General features: G+C 40.1%; 1 protein-coding gene across 2 annotated transcripts; it reads left to right on the forward strand.

Annotated features, from left to right (window-relative positions):
* Positions 1–1,394: 1,394 nt before the first annotated feature.
* Positions 1,395–17,328, forward strand: LOC131227343 (probable RNA-dependent RNA polymerase 1). 2 transcript variants are annotated; one of them, XM_058223127.1, is made up of 5 exons: positions 1,395–2,131; positions 2,617–3,262; positions 5,959–7,850; positions 14,523–14,673; positions 16,044–17,328. In XM_058223127.1, the coding sequence occupies exons 2-5, from the start codon at positions 2,735–2,737 to the stop codon at positions 16,848–16,850; spliced, it is 3,378 nt and encodes a 1,125-aa protein (XP_058079110.1). In that variant the 5' UTR covers positions 1,395–2,131; positions 2,617–2,734; the 3' UTR covers positions 16,851–17,328. The 2 variants fall into 2 exon arrangements, with proteins under 2 accessions (XP_058079110.1, XP_058079109.1); XM_058223126.1 differs by lacking the exon at positions 1,395–2,131 and having other exon boundaries at positions 2,286–3,262.
* The last annotated feature ends 706 nt before the right edge of the window (positions 17,329–18,034 follow it).

The following is an 18,034-nucleotide window of genomic DNA, read 5'->3' on the forward strand; positions in this document are numbered from 1 at the left end:
ATCTGTTGATATGGTCATATGCGGTTGGATGAAGTGAAAAAAACAAATATCTGCTTGATCTAAAACTTCCATAGTCTCTAAGAAAATTTGAACAGTAGGAATTTAATTCCCACTGTGTAGTCCATTTGAGCGGGGGACCTTTGTTATTTTTGGCTTCATATCCTAAATGAAATGTACAAATGAATGAACAATGTAGATAAAATTCATACATCACGTTGGCCCCTCGGTAGCCCTTGGAGCCTCCGCCTGTCCCGAGCTCCGAACAAGCGGGGTAGTACCTAATTCCCGCCCATCATATAAACAAAAATGAGGCAAATCCAACGATCAAGTGGACCACACCAAATAATAAGCTTGGATGCATTAAAATGCACAAAAGCATTAAAAGTTAGTTGTATTAAATGCAAGAGTCATCTGTAGTGTAGTGTGGTCCATTTGATCGTTGGATCTGCCTCATTTTTGTTTTGATTCCTTAAAATAATCTGAGAAAAGAGATAGACGGCTTAGATGTATAGATACATCACGGTGGGCCTGCCCACATATTTGCCTGTTCGGAGCTAGGGACAGGCGAGTGTAGTACGTAATCCGCATCGCGTACTACCCCCACCCTTCGCTAGCTCGGAATGGGCAGTTTGGTGGACGGGCCCACTTTGATGTATTTGTACATTCAAACCATCTATCCTTTTTCTCATATTATTTTAAGGCATGAACACAAAAATGAGATAGATCCTACAATCAAATGGGCCGCACCACAGATGACTCTTGTATTTAATGCAACTGACATTTAATGTTTCGTGCATTTTAATGCAACCAAGCTTATTATTTGGTGTGGTCCACTTGAGCGTTGGCTATGCCTCATTTTTGTGTTTATGCCTAAAAATAACATGAGAAAAGGGATAGGCGGTTTGGATGTACAGATACATCGGTAGGCCCGTTCGGAGCTAGGGACGGGCGGGGGTAGTACGCAATCCGCTTCCCTGCAACCGATGGACAGTGTGGATAAGACGTATACATCGACGGTGGCCCTACAGAGTTTCCTCAGTACTTAAAAAGCGACTGAGATCCTCAATACGCAATCCATTGCCCTAATCCGCTACCGCCCTTTCTGTATTCCCACATAAACCCCTCTACACAGATAACCCCGTCGTTATACATAACGGCTGCCAAGGATTCCGGCCGGAGATGGGTTTCACCGCGCTGGAATTGAGGGCATTGTGCCAGGATCTAGGGCATAGAGAGGTCCCTGTCTCCGGCAGTAATAACGATGAACGAATTGCAGCAGCTGTCGTCGGTGGTACTCGACATTGCTGTTTCCACACACAATTCTCAAGAGGGATGCTTTCAATAGAAACCGCCATTAAAGTCATCTTCTTCTTCTTCCCCATTCATTCTCACAGCTCTCATACGACATGTAAACGAAGGAGATTTAATTCCTATCCGTTGAATCAATGCACACCTGATGAATCCGCCATTAACGATGGGTTTCGAAGCTTGCTGAGTAGATGGTCCCTCGTCCACTCGGATCTTCCAGTGTCTTGCTTGAAGACTGCTTCTTTTTTATTCCCTAGGGATGCTTATCTTCTGAATTGTGAAGGGGATTTTACAACTCAAACTTGTAGCTTTGGTGGAAAGAGCGAAAGAAGATAACTTCGATGAGATTGTGTTGTTCTTTTTCTTGAATCTGTCTGAGAGTCTGTTTGGATGGCACTCATAATGATAATGGATTGGAACGTTGCCTGACCCATGTGCATTTTGAGAAGCAGAGTCATCTGGCTCAAAATGCAAACTGCAAAAGCTACTAAAATGAGATGCAGTAAAAGCATGCTTGAGCCATTATCTTCCCATTTCCGAATTGGGATGGTGGATATTTCAAACCTCATCAATCGATGCTGTATTTGGGTAGAAATGAATGACCATCTTAGGGCCTCTTTGGATGTACGAGAGCCAACTGATATGCGTTTTGCAGAAAAGGAGCCGATTTGGGGCGATTCACCTGGACGGGATGTGCTTAACGCTCCCATCCAAGAAATCCACCTTGAATGAGAATGAGCTGAAAACAAGGTTGTTATGATCACATTCTCAATGGGGACAGTGGCTGCACGCTTCCATCTGAATTTGGGGACGTTCCGAACAGGTCCTTATCTATATGATATCTAGTAACTTGGTTGAGGAGCTCTTTTAAGGCTTGCTTATCTTTATCGGTGATTTAGGTTGCACGAAATTAGAGCTCGTTTGGCACTAGGGAATGGGAAGGATTTGTGGGGATTTGTTGTCTCTTTTTTTTTTGGTCATTCCGTACAATGGAATGAGAGGGATTTGGATTTTTGAGGAATCAAAATCCCCCCAAAGAGCCCTTTTTTGCATTCCCACCCCAAAGCAGATTTGCAAAGTCCACTGAATTCTACAGGATTTAAAATCCATGCTACCAAACTAGCCTTTAGACTGATTAGTCATCAAGTATCATGAAATTCCTTGATATTTAGTGCAACCAAACACAACCCTATACCATTGTATGAGTTTGAGTTTTGTGTGTACTAATGATTGTTCTAAATCTCGCAAATACTTGAAGCTTACATTCTAGCAGACATTGACTTGCTAACATGTGTCTTGCTGCTGTAGATTTTTTGTTGCAATTGAAGCGAGGGTCAGAGCCGTGGCCTCGTGATTGCAGCACGAAGAACCGTCCAATTGAGCTATACCATCTCAACCCCAGCTATATTTGATCAACTCTAACAACATGGGAGGTGGGACAATTCAGGTTTTGGGTTTCCCTTCGAATGTGTGTGCGGAAAATGTGAAGGAGTTTTTTGAGAGATACACGGGTGAGGGGACTGTTTATGCACTTAAGGTTAGACCACCCAAGGCCATCAGCCCAAGATCAAGCACATTCGTGATCGTTCAATTCACAACGAGTAGTTGTGCCAAAGATATAACCGCTGTGGCTACTCAGCGGCAGCTGTCGTATGAGGGTTCTGTTCTTAAAACCCGATATGCGGCACGTGATATTGTGCCGAAGCCAAGGACCACAATGTTTAAGTTGAAACCTGCGACTCTGCATTTCGGCTGTCAGATTACGGACGAAATTTTTTCTGCTCTTTGGAGTGTCAGCAACGTTGAAGTTAACTTTGATTTCGATCTGCAAAAATTCAAGTTCTTACTGTCTTGCCACAGTGTCCAATACAAGCTTGAACTCTTTTATGGCAACATTAGGCAAATCCAGCTGCGCCACTCACATGGACAAGCTGCTAAGTTTCTCTTGATACAGGTATGAACTGCCATACCATGTTCTATTTTAGTTTTTTTCTGGATTCTGAGATCAATAATTTCTCTTTTAGGCATGATTATATATATATTTTTTATGTACTGCATAAGTACTGAATAAGTACTGAATAAGTAATTACTCTTAGTTAGTGGGGCTGTCAATGGGTTTGGTTCAGGTTGGGTAAACAATAGTGCCCATACCTGGGTTAACTGGGGTTCGGGTACCCATCAGGCATTCATTGGGTTTTTAGATCCAGGCTAGGCTTTGAGTTGGGTTCGGGACAAATAAGATAATTTACATGGTCAGGCCCACCCAATGGATTGACTAGATTGCACAGCAAGTGCCACTTTGACACATGATGGTGTGTAAACGGGCTCTCTCTCATGCATGTGGCTTAAAAAACTTCACTTCTCTGCTAGAACCTTCGTTTGCAAAACTCAGGTTAAACTCTGTATTTTTGGGGGGAAAAATCATATAATTGATTGACCATCACCATCATCATCTAACCTTACCCAAACTAACTGGGGTCAGCTCCATGAATCCTTTTCCTCCATTCCACTCTATCAAGGGCCATAACTTCAGTCAGACCATGGGTCATCAAGTCTTTTCTTACTACCTCTACCCATGTCATTTTGGGCCTTCTCCTTGCCGTTTTAGAGCATTCAACTTGTACCAACTCACTCTTTCTTACCAGCACAGTTCTTGGTCTCCATTTCACATGACCAAACCATCGAAGTCTACTTTGCTTCATCTCATTGCCTATTGATGCTAGTCCTATATTTCTTCGAATGCATTCTTTTGTAATTTTATCCTTTCTTTCCACTTATCCATCTCAACATCCTCATTTTAGCTACACTCATCCTATGGTGACATGTTGTTCCTTAACTACTGATGCAGGCCCACAGCCTACTGAAGCCCATGACCCACCATAGGGCCCAATATGTGTTGATTTTGAGCTACTAATTTATAGATTTGGGGGAGATATGGGAGGATGTGATGGATAATATGAGGTTTATTTGAAGATGTGATTGAAAATTTCGAGGATTATTTCCTAGATTTGCTTTTACTATTATTATGCTTTTACCATCTTAAGTAGATGAGATCACACATTGGCCATATCTAGGCCTCTCTAGGAGATTAAGTGGCCTGGTTGCATTAATTCGTATTCAGACACAAAAGTACTTGGTTTTTGCTAGCAGAGATTTGCTATTTTCTATTACTTCTATTGAGTTTCTGACTAGACAAAGCATACTCAAAGGGGGAAAATGCTTTCATAACAGTATAAAATGTGGTTTTAAAACTTGAAAATGCAACTTGATTTAGAAGTCCATCGTGTTGGGAGGTACTGAATACTCAATGGACAACGCAAAAATAGTCAGAAGTAAATAATTAGTTACATGCACTAGGGAGTGGCACATGGGATGCATGTCAAGAGAGGGAGAGATTTCGGAGGGGAAGGGAGTGGCCAGGTGTGCCATCACTATCCCAACATTTCCAGTGATTTGACCTACTTGAGTTCTAAATATGCCTTTGGTTTTGGGCTCCAATCATATGATGAACCGTCCACAGAGCTTTTTGTTGCACTGTCTCATAAGTATTTGTGACGTGTGTGGGCTACACACAAAGAGGAGAGAAAAGGTTAGGTTGCAGCCTACTTTCATCAGAAATGAGAGAAATACCCCCGGTTGAACACATCAATATTCTTTTGTCTTAAAATCCTTTCAATGACTAATTGCTGAGATAAAATTGGCAAAATGCTGCTCACATTTTTGTGCTGGGGGTATATTTTAAATGTTTAATTTATTATAATATAGGAAAAACCTAGACAATCTTAGGAAAAATCTAGAAAGTCTAGGAAAGAAGGTGAAAAAGAACTTGGAGGAGACTTGGTTAGAACTCATCAAATGAATTGAGTTTCCGTCGAGAGTCTCAAATTCTAGACGAGTCAAGTAAACTCAGTTGAGTTTTGAGTTGACATGTCAAATTTTTGAAATAGCTTTGTACCCATCCTTAATTCATGAATATGGATTTGCTTCTCAACTACAAGAACCAACATTTCAATGGTGTTTCTTTAATGGGCTTATACCCTAGCAAGAAAGTGAGTTTTTTCTGGTTCTCTTCTTGTTTGGAAATGAGCCTTCTTTTAATTCCTGTACCATTTAGCCATACTAGAACAAACAAGTATTCTGTCTCCTTTCCGAAGGTCTGATTCTTTCCTCATTCTGACCATGTTTGTTTCAGCAGCCGTTGTATCCTATTTCCAAGTTTGGCTTTTTACTAATGTTGGGAAATCAAATCTGTGATCTGATCAGTTCATTGGGTGGATTGCAGACTGGATGGATCACACTCCCAAATTGCATCGATTAGATGGACATATCCTTCTGATGACTGGGACCTTTTCCTGTTCAGTTTTGACCATTGCCAGAATTCTTTTCTAGTGTCCATTTGACAGTCATTGATCACGTGGTTAAGATCATCTGATCAGTGAGGTTTTTCTACCATGCTGATGCATGGTGGGATCCACCCAATGTCTGGTCTGGGTAATTAACTGTTGTACCACATGTCCAAATTTTTGTAGAAGCTCACAATAAGACTTGCGGATGCACAGTGCACCAAACAGTAACCTCTTCAATGTTTTCTGTTATTTCTTGTAGCAGAAATTTAAATGGTAATGTTCGATATGTTTTCCTAATTTGTAGTTGCAAGCTGCTCCGCGGATTTACAAGAAGCCTGCGATCAGTCAATCTATATATGAAGATCCTAATTTAAACTACTTCAAGGACATATCAAGAAATCATTGGGTCAGAGCAACCGATTTCACTGTGTCTTCTGCAATCGGCCAATCTTCTGCATTGTGTTTGGAAATTCCATATGGCTGCAGGCTTCCTGATATCCATGAGAACTTTGTATGTTTTAAAGAAATTGAAGGCCAATTTGTCTTGGAGAGCAGTTTTTCCTTCTCTCATGGTTTGAATCTTGTCCCCATTGTTGGGCCTCGCCAGAGGATTCAATTACCATATACAATTCTGTTCAAGGTAACCAGTTTGGTTCAGAATGGGATCATCATGGGGCCCACACTTGATGACAATTTCTTTAGGTTGGTTGATCCTCGTCTGGTACCTATTCACTACGTGGAATGTGCCCTGGAGAGGCTATCACATCTAAAAGATTCCTGCTTTCAACCTGCAAAATGGCTTCACCAGCAGTATGGAAAATACCGTGCATCCCGCCATCCTCCAAAATCCACCACTATTTCATTGGATCCAGGTTTGGTCTATGTCCACAGGGTTCAAATCACCCCCACGAAAGTGTACCTTTGTGGGCCGGAGGTCAGCATCTCGAATCGTGTATTACGCGAGTATGCTGAAGATATTGATAACTTCCTTCGTATTACTTTCGTTGATGAGGATTCAGACAAAATACGGTCGACGGATTTGGTAACACGGGCAGTTCTGGCAAATGGTGAACAGCATACTGATGTTTATAAAAGGATACTCTCCATTTTGAGAAATGGCATAGTTATTGGTGATAAGAAGTTTGAATTTCTTGCATTCTCTTCAAGTCAGTTAAAGGAGAATTCCGCATGGATGTTTGCAGCAAGGAGTGGACTCAATGCAGCTGGTATAAGGAAGTGGATGGGAGACTTTAGTAAGATAAGGAACGTGGCAAAATATGCGGCCCGATTGGGTCAATCGTTTGGGTCATCGAAAGAAACTTTGAGCATCGATAGGCATGAAATTGAACATATTCCTGATATAGAGATAAAAAACAAGAAATATAATTTCTCGGATGGAATTGGAAAAATTTCAGCTGATTTTGCTAAAAGCGTGGCTATAAAGTGTGACATTGGAGGTTTGACTCCATCTGCATTCCAAATTAGATATGGTGGGTACAAAGGTGTTGTAGCTGTGGATCCCATGTCTCCATCTAAGTTGTCCTTGAGAAAAAGCATGCTCAAGTATGACTCGGACAACACAAAACTGGATGTTTTGGGGTGGAGCAAATATCAGCCTTTTTTCCTCAATCGACAGTTGATCACTCTTCTGTCAACGCTTGGAGTTAGAGATCGTGTGTTTGAAATGAAGCAAAAAGAAGCTGTAAAACAACTGGACATGATTTTAACGGATCCGATAAGAGCACAGGAGGCACTCGAGGACATGTCTCCGGGAGAACACAATCGGGTCCTTAGAGAAATGCTGACGTGTGGTTATAAGCCTGATGCCGAGCCATTCCTTTCAATGATGCTGCAAACTTTTCGGGCATCAAAGCTGTTGGAAATGAGGACTAAGACACGGATTTTTGTTCCAAATGGAAGATCAATGTTGGGATGCCTTGATGAAACTAGGACTCTGGAATATGGGCAGGTGTTTGTTCAAATATCTTGCATTGGGAGGAAGCAGCTTTATGATAATGAACCGTTTACATTCGGAAGAAATGACTCTGATAAGAGGTCTACTGTGCTCGAGGGTAGAGTACTTGTTGCTAAATGCCCATGTCTCCACCCAGGTGACGTGCGTGTCTTGCAAGCCATCAATGTCCCAGCTTTACACCATATGGTTGACTGCGTGGTTTTTCCACAAAAAGGAAAAAGGTCAGACATTCTTGCAACTTACATTTAGAATTTAATTTCAAAATATCAAATGCTTCTATGGTTTTGTGTTAACCCTTCTATTATGGACATTATTCAGTTCACCATAACCTTGCTCTGGATGCTAATAACAATATATTAGATGCTTGTGCGGAATCTTATTGGTTGTGAGTGGTAGTTACATGTTCTTTTGTCCTAATAACCTGTTTAATGTTTTGAGCATGTGAATGTGAGTGAATTCCTTGCTTTTGAGCTTTAGTGGAACTCATGTAATTGCTCGGCTGTGAGACTTTGTTAAGGGCTATCCAGTGTTCGAAATATCGGTATCGCGCTCTGTATCGCAACCTTGGGATGCATATACAATCGGTTATCTCATGGGATATATCATTTGTATTGGGTAATTTATCGCACTATTTGGGAAACATGGGGAAACATTGGGAAAATGGTTGAAGTTTTCAATGAAACTTTAGGGATTGTTAAAAAATACCTTAATGCATACTTTTAAATCATAACATCTCAAAAAAGATGTGCACATAATAGGTTTCCTTTGCATAAGGGGTCCTAAGCTATGCGTTGTTTGACTGAACTAATGCAACTATATTCAAATCGAATGCATAACATTTATAAATGTATCAAGACATGTATGAAAACACAATTAATTCATTCAAAAGCAAGAAAAGAAGTAAAAATTGAGAAACATACCTATCAATGATGTGACTGGCTATGGCTTAGATCCACATAGAATTGCACGGTGGCTCGTAATCATCGTCTCCATTTTAACGGGGCTAGGAATAATACTGTTGCTCCACAAATCGACAGTATTGTGCCCAAGTCATAATAGAATGATACCAGCTAAGATACTTGACATAATGTTGGTACTTATCCTCTCTGAACTAAACTAATATTCCCATCCGTGGGTATTGTGTAATAGTCAAAGTTTATGGCTGACATAGATCTGGGATGGGCATAGATAGAACTCATGGGTATCCATACTGCTCTCCATATCCATATTGTTACCCATTTCCTTGCCCATATACGGAAGTGAAGTCATGACTGTAGTAAAAAACGATGAGCCGTAATTGCTTGAGTCACTCCTTGCATATCCACTAGCTCCATATTCATACCTATATTGTGGCAGAGAGCTTAAGCTACTCTTGTGTCTGTGATCTATAATCATGTTGTGGCCTGGAACTCAAGCTCTCCTCTATCCTCCGCGATCCTTGTCTAGAGCCTCTAATACTCCCACGACCGTATGTATCCTTCATGGATATGTCCAGTAACCGCTCCTCTAATTCTGTTAGTTGCGTGGTCTTCTTCTTCTCCAGTAACTTCTTACGAGTATATGCCTTGTTAATGACAAGACGAGGCCATGATTCATTTGGACGAGAACCATGGTTAGTGTCCTAAGTGGCATGATCAAAATTTCTCTCCCTAATGAACCATGGTTGGCATTTGAGACTCTCTCTTGCCGCCACCATCCCCGTCGCCATCATCACCATCACCGCTACTATCATTAGGGTCACCATCACCATCACCCTCATCATCATCGCTGTCATCACTGCCATCACTCTTTGTTTTAGTCTCGGTTTCAGATAATGTTTGCCCGCCACATGTCTCATGTGATAGTAATTGTCACAGGTTGCCCTCCAGATTCCTCGTCAATGGGTCGAATGGCTTATCTGAAGATTTTTGCTGCTCCATATATGCACCAACATCAATTCCTTGTTCAGTTGCATCTGTCGTTGCATGTAGCTTTGGTTGCCCATCCGAAGTATCCAAGTCATCCGACCTAACCCACTAGTAAACTGGATCCTCTTCCTCGGACTCAACAAATGCATGATGTCTGACCACCATCAAGTCTAATGTGTCTCTTAAGCTTTTCTTCTTTTTTCGTCCTGGATCAGTCTCTCTCCTAGCTTCATATTATAGTGACAATACACTAGCTTCTGAAGCCTATCGAACCCCAGTTTGTTGCACTTATTTGTGTGGATGAGGGAAAATGTGCTCAAATTTCTTTCACATGGTGAGTAGGAGACCGTCTACGCAAGCACATAGACGGCCAACTGTTATAAAATCTCGTAGTTAGTGCTATACATGGCCCGCCATTCGCCTGTGAATTTTAAAGTTGTTTAATAAGTTTCAATTTTGATAAAATAATATGAAAACTAACTTTAAATGTACCAACTCACATGACATAATGATGCTCCTCGACCTCATTGTGGCCTGGTAGCTAAACATTCCAACTGCGTCGTGGAATTTAACAATATGTTGATGGCATATAGTAGCAAAGGTAAGTATGAAATAGTTGAGATGTAGATATGGAGAATGTAAGTGCGGAATATATTTACCTCAATACCAAATATGCCTTTCCCTTGACAGTCAAGGAATAAGTGGCGTACACGTCATATACAAGCCTTTTAAGTGAATTGTCTTCGAAGAGATTTCGGCTGTAATAGTATTTTGGATTTAGGAAATACATTGAAAACCAACATGATTCAAATATTTAGACATTAGTACAATAAAATATGAACACATGATATGCGAAGGAGTTGCAAAGTACTGAAGCATATAGGCAATTTGTTTGTATTGTTTTCCAGCATTGTTGATACACCCTCCAATATTGATATTCAAAACCTTCTTTCTAGTTGCACCTGTCTTTTCAGAGTCACCTTCTTTGCTAAGGGTGTGTTTGGTTGCACCAAATAATGTGAAATTTCATGAAATTTCATGTCAAATACCTTGAATAAGTTTCTTCTACTTGGTCCGCTTATTTGAGAATCTTCTCCTCTTGCTTCAACCAACCTTCAACCCTTGCCCTCGAGTAATCCTCCTTGCTTGCGGCACTAGTATCCAATTACTTCTTATGCCAACAAAACTATATAGATGGAAACTTACATAGAGACACTAAAAGAGATTACATAGAAATATTTACAGAGATTCAAACAGTTTTGTTGGAGGACTTGTAGAGGATTACAAAACTAGAAATTCTCACAGAGAATTCTCACTTAAAGATTTCAAAGATGCTCAAAAGAAAATACTTAGAAGAAAACATTCAAAAACAAATATACCACAATTAATCTCTATGCTTCAATGATGCTCAAGCTTTGGGGCTTCTCTTTGATTATGTGGAGGAAAGGCTATTCAATGATTTAACCTTCTTATAAAGAGATGCCATCGTACCATAATAATGTTACTTTTATTGTATAGAGAGATTCCACAATACTCCAAAAATGTTGTTTTTACTGTTGATGAATGCTTGGAATCTACTTTTGTGAATGACGATGCTTTTACTTTTTAGAAAATGAATATGCTTTTTAACGATTGATGAAAAATTAGTGACATGTCCTGGATGAGGTGGAGTTAGTCTGGCTTTGTTAGAGAGAGATCACTTTGTCCTTTAGTGATGAGGACTATTGATAGTGAATCATTATGCTACCTTTTGAAGATGCGAATTCGCCTGAGGAATTCTAAGGCCTCTTTGAGATTCTTGATTAAGAGTAATGTTGATGACGGTCTCCTATAATAAGAATTTAAACTTATTATCAATAGTTAAATGAGGGGTTAATAACCTAAGTCCATACATCTCGGGTTAGATTCTACGTAATACCCATAGAACCCCACGATACTTCGTATCCAGTTCATCAAATAGTAGCAAAATGCTTTCCTCTAGGAGGTAAATACCTTATAGCCCCATCACGTGGTAAAACTCAGGAATACTAAAGTTCTTTAGGACTTAGAAAGTGTTCAAATCAAACACTTTTATGGAGAAAATGCCTCAGAAATTACCTATTCACAATTTCCAATATCATTTCTCCCCTAAATGGGGAATCGATAAACTTTATAAGCCCTAAAAAATAAAATTTCCTTATGATAGTTGTGTTTATTACAACTATTGGGGCTATGTAAAAGGCTTGGGACAATGTGTTTTTCAATCAAAATTGACAGTTTAAAAACTCTTGGTTTCTCAGTTTGATTCTTCTTTCAACTCTAGCTTCTCTGTTTGGTTTTTCTCATGGTGGGAAAATCTTGGAGTAACTACACAACTTCTTCCCTCAGCCCTTTATACCAAGTTCAAATAATTGAAAACTAAATTCTTCTCCATCTCATTGCGATTGAATTTTTTATATTTGTTTATTGGTAATTTCGTCCTTGGATTCTAAGATGGGAATTCACATTTAATTCCTAATCCTTTCTGCCTATTCTTGAAAGGCATATTGACCTTAAGTAGTGGGACAAATTCAAATTTGAGTATTTGCTAAGAGATAGTTTCTGTATCCTCAAAATCCCATACTGTCAAAAATTCACTTTGAGAAAGTCTTAAATAGAGGATTTTAATTTGAAATCCAGACTTATAAAAAGACCAATTGTTTGATAAACTTGGATATGCCCTCTTTAAAGGAAGTCAATATGGATATCGGTATCCCCAAAATTCCTAAGGATCTTTTAGAAGCATCCCATGGAAATGATAAGGAAGACGATTGTCTTAAATCTTGATCTAGTTATATCTCCAACATTAGTAACCTCAATGCTCCAAGGGAGAGAAGGGGAAGATTGATTAAAAAGAAAAAAATCAACATTACTCTTGATTAAGAACTCTCACAGCGGCCTTAGAATTCCTCAGTTGAATTAACATCTTCAAAAAGCAGCATAATGATTCACTATCAAGACTTCCTATTACTAAAGGACAAAGTGATCTCTTTCTCTCTAATGAAGCTGTACCAACTCCACCTCATCTAGGATAGGTATCTAATTTTCTATCAATTGCTAAATAGTAGATTCCTTTCTTAAAAAGTAAAGTGTCGTCATTTGCAAAAGTAGATTCCAAGTATCCCTCAATAGTAAAAGCAACATTATTGGAGTTCTATGGGATCTCTCTATAGAAAAGGAAACATTATTATGGTACGATGACATCTATCTACAGGAAGGCTAGATGATTAAAGCACCTTTCTTCCTTCATATAATCAAAGAAAAGTCTCAAATCTTGAGTGTCACTCAAAATTGAGAGATCTAGTGTTATATATGTGTTTGAGTGTTTTCTTTTGAGTATTTTCTTCTGAGTATCTTGTGAATTTTTTAGTGAAAATTTTGTGTGAGAATTTCTGGTTTTGTAATCCTCTACTAGTCTTTCAATATAACTACTCAAATCTCTGTTAGTATTTCCATGTAATCTCTTTTAGTCTCTCTGTGCAAGTTTCCGTCTCCTTCCCATGAATTACCTGATGCAGGTGGTTGGCGGGTGATTGCCTGCCTCCATAGGGAATATTCTCGCCTTAAAGGGGCAGGGACACCCTGTTGTCATAAAAATAAATAAATAGATATAGTTTTGCTAGCATAAAGTGATCCTATTTATTGTCGTTGTCATTGGTACAAATATCCAGTTATAGCACCATGATCGCCATCACTGCTATGGATTCCAAGGTCTCCACCTCCCAAGGATTGGGAGGGATACCGGTGAGCTAAGTCCATCACGTGCAGTAGCCCATGTATGCCCAAACACCCTACAGAAAGAGATACAACAGCGAGCTAAGGGAAAGACCTGTTTCTGATTTGCCAATCCTTATCCTCTCCCTAGCTGAATGGACTTGAAATAGAATCCTGTTTTGATCCAGTTTCGATGGATATAATGTCTTCCATCTCTACCATACCCAAGCAACCCAACCAGCTTGACTAGCATTGATAGCGCTCTGCAAAGAATTCAATTTTCATCCTTCTGTTCGAACAACCTTTTGGAAATGTTGAATTTCCTCAACCATCTCTTCACCAATAACAACCTATGGTTCATTTTCCAATATCCAAGCCTTTGTTTCTAATCCCCTCAACTCGGATGGAACACCTCTCCATATGATTTGCGGCTAAAATGGGTCCCCTCCCCCATTGGATCCCTACCTCCTCCTCAAACTCACCTCTGGCTCTCTGGTTTGCAATTTAGGCTGGCAATGGACCATGCTTGGGCTGGGCTACAATAGACCCAGGCTCAAGTCTGGTTCACGTCCGGCACGGGCCTCGCACAGTAGGCCCAAGCCCACACCCAGCACGAATCAGTTTGTGTAGGGGTGAAGAGTAACCCACCCACCTAAAGATCCTCTTCGGATCATCCCTCCCAGTGTCATAAGCAGGGTGTGAGAGATGACTCAGGCATGTAGATATTACCTTGAAATTGCATATGCGATATAGTAAATCAAACTGAACTATCCAAATTATGGCTCCCACTTTGTATGCAGCATGAACTGAAATTACACTTATGCTATCATCTGCTATCAGATTGGTGGGCATTTATTGGACGTTTAAATATCTAACATTCCTATTTCAATGAACAAGTGTAAGAGGTTAGGATTGTTCGACCAACCAGATTTCTCTACTGTGGTTTTGCTACAGTGAGTTACAGTTTAGTGGGCTTAATTTGAGTTAATATATGCCTCGTGCATGATTTCTGAGGGCCTGCGTATCAAGCGTCATACGCAGCTGGAGTATCAAATAATTCCCTGTAAAGGCCCTTATGTTAAGCTCAAGACAAGAAATGATTGGCTTGAATCTAACACAACAGCACACGAGATAAGTCCGGTACATGCGCGAGAGAAATTTTCTCAACCTTTTGCATTGCTACTGTTTGCTTCTTTTGGTGCACATACATTTTATCATCTCAAAATGCTTATGTCTGTCGATTTATTATTTTAGACCGCACCCAAACGAATGCTCGGGAAGCGATTTGGATGGAGACGTATACTTTGTAAGCTGGGACGACGAACTTATTCCACCTCGTCAAATCCCACCCATGGAATACATTGCCAAACCGCCTGTTTTGCTGGATCACGATGTTGAAATTGAGGTGCAAGTCTTCCATACTGCAATCTTTCCTAACAAATATGCAATTCATTTCTATTCCATTCATGTTTTGATGCTCATTTTTCATTGAGTTGGGAACTGAGCCGTTTTTTAATCATTTTTATGAGTTTCTCTTGTTAAAATCATATGGACTTGTGCCAATTTGTTAGTTGTTGTGATTGAACTGCTCTTCTGTGGATTAATGGTGCATTTGGATATGCTAATGAATTGAACTGCTGTTATGTATCAAGGTTACGGGCTCCAAAATGAAGTTATGTTACTGTAATTTGAAGGGTAACTTCTTCATTAAGAATAATGGGAATGGTAATTAATAGTTCCCGCATCCTTTAATTAACTGAATGTTCACAATTCCATTCACTTAGACATCCAAACACATCCTAAATTCGTAAATTTACTACAAATGTTATATAATTTGGGAGAAACTCAATGAATGTTGCATTTTTTATATTGTATTGTGCACCGTAATTGGTAAAAAAAAAAAAAAGACCTATATACACAGAAAATGAATATTATGGTCTGCTGTGAGACTTAATCACATTGCTATCGGTGTGTGGGATTACATAAATAGACATACTATCAATGCCCGCCATTTTGCCATCACTTTCCTCCAGAAAATTAGGTGCTTTCCTGCTCCAAATTCCCATCTGGATAAATTTAGGTGGGTCACAGAGCATCTGGGCAGAGAAAATGATGTAGCACATTTGATCCACTTTAGAAAACGAAAGATCCTAAAACTTCGGTCCTTGGTCCTGACACGAGCGATGGGGGGCTGGGCACCATACCTGAATTAAGTGCTGAGGTAGCTCCCCTACCGTACATGTGTCATAGTCGTAATGAATTGTAAAAGTGCAATGATTACAAATTACGATACCTGTCTCCTAGTCAACAATATCAAGAATTCTCATGTTGGGATAGGCCTGGTAAAAGTGCAATGATAATACTTTTATATTACTGAGATGTCGAATCAATTGAAAAAATACAATTAATCTGATGTTTAGATAAGCGATTTCTATTGTAAGGTATTGTAACTTTGTAATAATTACAAATTCCTTTACCTATCTTTTATCTACATTTGACCATTGAATTACGTGCCAATTTACATGTTTAAACAATCACTGTAAAATCTTAATAATGGCGCTTTTACATTACAATACAGTCAATTACAACTATCCAAACAGGCACTAAAATCCAAATCACCCAAGTAATCAGATTGACCATAGATTTGTCATATCCCCAAAAAATCAGATCAGTTAGAAAATCATGACCTCTGATTAATGGAAGTTTGCATATTGAATCTGGACCCTTTAATTATGTTTTTACTGTCCATGAATGGCATTTGCTCTCCCCATGCAGGAGGTCGAGGAGTACTTCACAGACTACATGGTCAATGACAACTTCCGTGTCATTGCGAACACCCACACCGTATTTGCCGACAAGGAGCCGCTCAAGGCCAACAGCCAGGCGTGCATCAAGCTTGCGAAGCTTTTCTCGATTGCCATCGATTTCTCCAAGACCGGCATCCTGGCTGAAATCCCACCCTATTTCCATGTCAAGGAATACCCCGACTTCATGGAGAAGCCCAACAAGCGCACCTATGAATCAACCGGAGTGCTTGGGAAGCTCTTCCGGGCAATAAAGGACATCGCCTCGCAATCTAGTCAAATCAAATCCTTCACTAGGGAGGTCGCCCAGCAGTCATATGACCCTGACATGGAAGTCAATGGCTTCGAGGACTACCTCGACGAGGCGTGCTGGTACAAGGAACAGTACGACTTCAAGCTCGGTAATCTGATGGAGCATTACGGGATTATGACAGAGGCGGAGATCATCAGTGGCAGTATCACGAAGCTGGAAAAATCCTTCATGAACAAAAAGGAAGACAATGTCAAGGTGATAAGCCTGGCTGTGCAGTCCTTGAAGAAGGAAGTGAGGGGGTGGTTCTATGAAAAGGGCAGCGAGGTGGACCCACCCACAGACAATGAAGCATACGCAAAGGCATCTGCATGGTACCATGTAACGTATCATCCTGACTACTTTGGCACATACAATGAAGGGCTGAAACGAGACCACTTCATCAGTTTCCCATGGTGCATCTACAACGAGCTGATTCAGATCAAGCAGAAGAGTAAGGAGGCCGAGCTGTTGTCAGGCTCAATCTGAGGTTGGGTTGAGATCCCAATCCATTTTCTTTTATAATGTTCTAGTTATATGAGTGTTGGCATTGTAAATTAAAATGCTCCCTCCTGGCGATGCAAACCGTTCATACTGTGGGCCGCACGGTGGAAGGGACAGATCGACTAAAGTTATCCTAATCGTCCAATTTGGTCAGTGTTGAATGTGGACCATTGGCTTTAAAGTCTGTTTTCATCAGATGGCTAGGATCATTTGATGGGGGGAGATTTTGGGTAGTATTCCATCCCATGGTGTGTCCAAGCCAAAGGTGGGTCCCATCCAACCATGTTGGGCTGAGCTTCATATGGTACATTAGCTCTGTAAATATATATATGGATGTGTTTGTTTGATGTGTGCTTTGATAAGAGTATTAGACTGACAGTGGCTTTATTTAGCTGCTTTGTTTCTTGATGCATGTATTAATCTCTATAAAAAATGGAAACTGATTTTTGGTGTTGTGAGTGGATATCTAAAATCTATGTTATCTCTATTTTTATATATGAGGTCTCAGGTCCAACCGTTTGGACCACATGTTATGGTCCAGCCGGCGTATAACTTCCAATCTTTCATGTGCGTGCAGCGTCCAATCCATTCAACCTTTCATGTGGCTGATTTTGCCAACTTGTGTCCAACCGGTTAGAATTGAAAACCTCTTTTATGAATCTGCGAGGTTTGCTTGCCTGGTGCACATGTAAGGTAGTCTACACGCAGCCACATGCGTCGATGTAGCACATGGGTGCAACCTCCAAGCCCATCCTATTATGGGTCCCACCTTGCAGATGATTTTGGGCAAAAATCGAACTTGTGCCGATCATCAGATGGACCGTCACGTTAGAATGCAAATAGGCAGCTTAGAAGTTGTTAATTTCTCTAGGGTTTTTCAAATAACTATCGAAATTATTGTGTATTTGTAAATACCGATAATTGCATCGTTAATCTATGGTCATTTTAAATGTCTATTTTTCATTTGTTTTTCATAGTGGTTATGATTATTATTATTATTATTTTCATATTTTGAGAAAAATGATGAAACTGCTATCCTAAAACCTCTCTACAGTTACACCCTGATCCATAGCTCAATCCATAGCTCAAGTGGTAGACAGAGTGAAAGATACCTTGTTTCAACACTGAGGTCTTGGTATCAATCCATAGTGGGGGTGGCTAACAGAGAA

Source organism: Magnolia sinica, chromosome 15 (genome assembly GCF_029962835.1).
Source record: "Magnolia sinica isolate HGM2019 chromosome 15, MsV1, whole genome shotgun sequence".
Lineage (NCBI taxonomy): Eukaryota > Viridiplantae > Streptophyta > Magnoliopsida > Magnoliales > Magnoliaceae > Magnolia > Magnolia sinica.

Bases quoted from the DNA above. Each gene is read 5' to 3' on its own strand.
- LOC131227343 (XM_058223127.1), top strand. From the start codon at position 2,735: ATGGGAGGTGGGACAATTCAGGTTTTGGGTTTCCCTTCGAATGTGTGT. The intron at 7,851-14,522 runs GTCAGACATTCT...TTATTATTTTAG, and splicing joins TTTCCACAAAAAGGAAAAAG to ACCGCACCCAAACGAATGCT. The intron at 14,674-16,043 runs GTGCAAGTCTTC...CTCCCCATGCAG, and splicing joins ATCACGATGTTGAAATTGAG to GAGGTCGAGGAGTACTTCAC.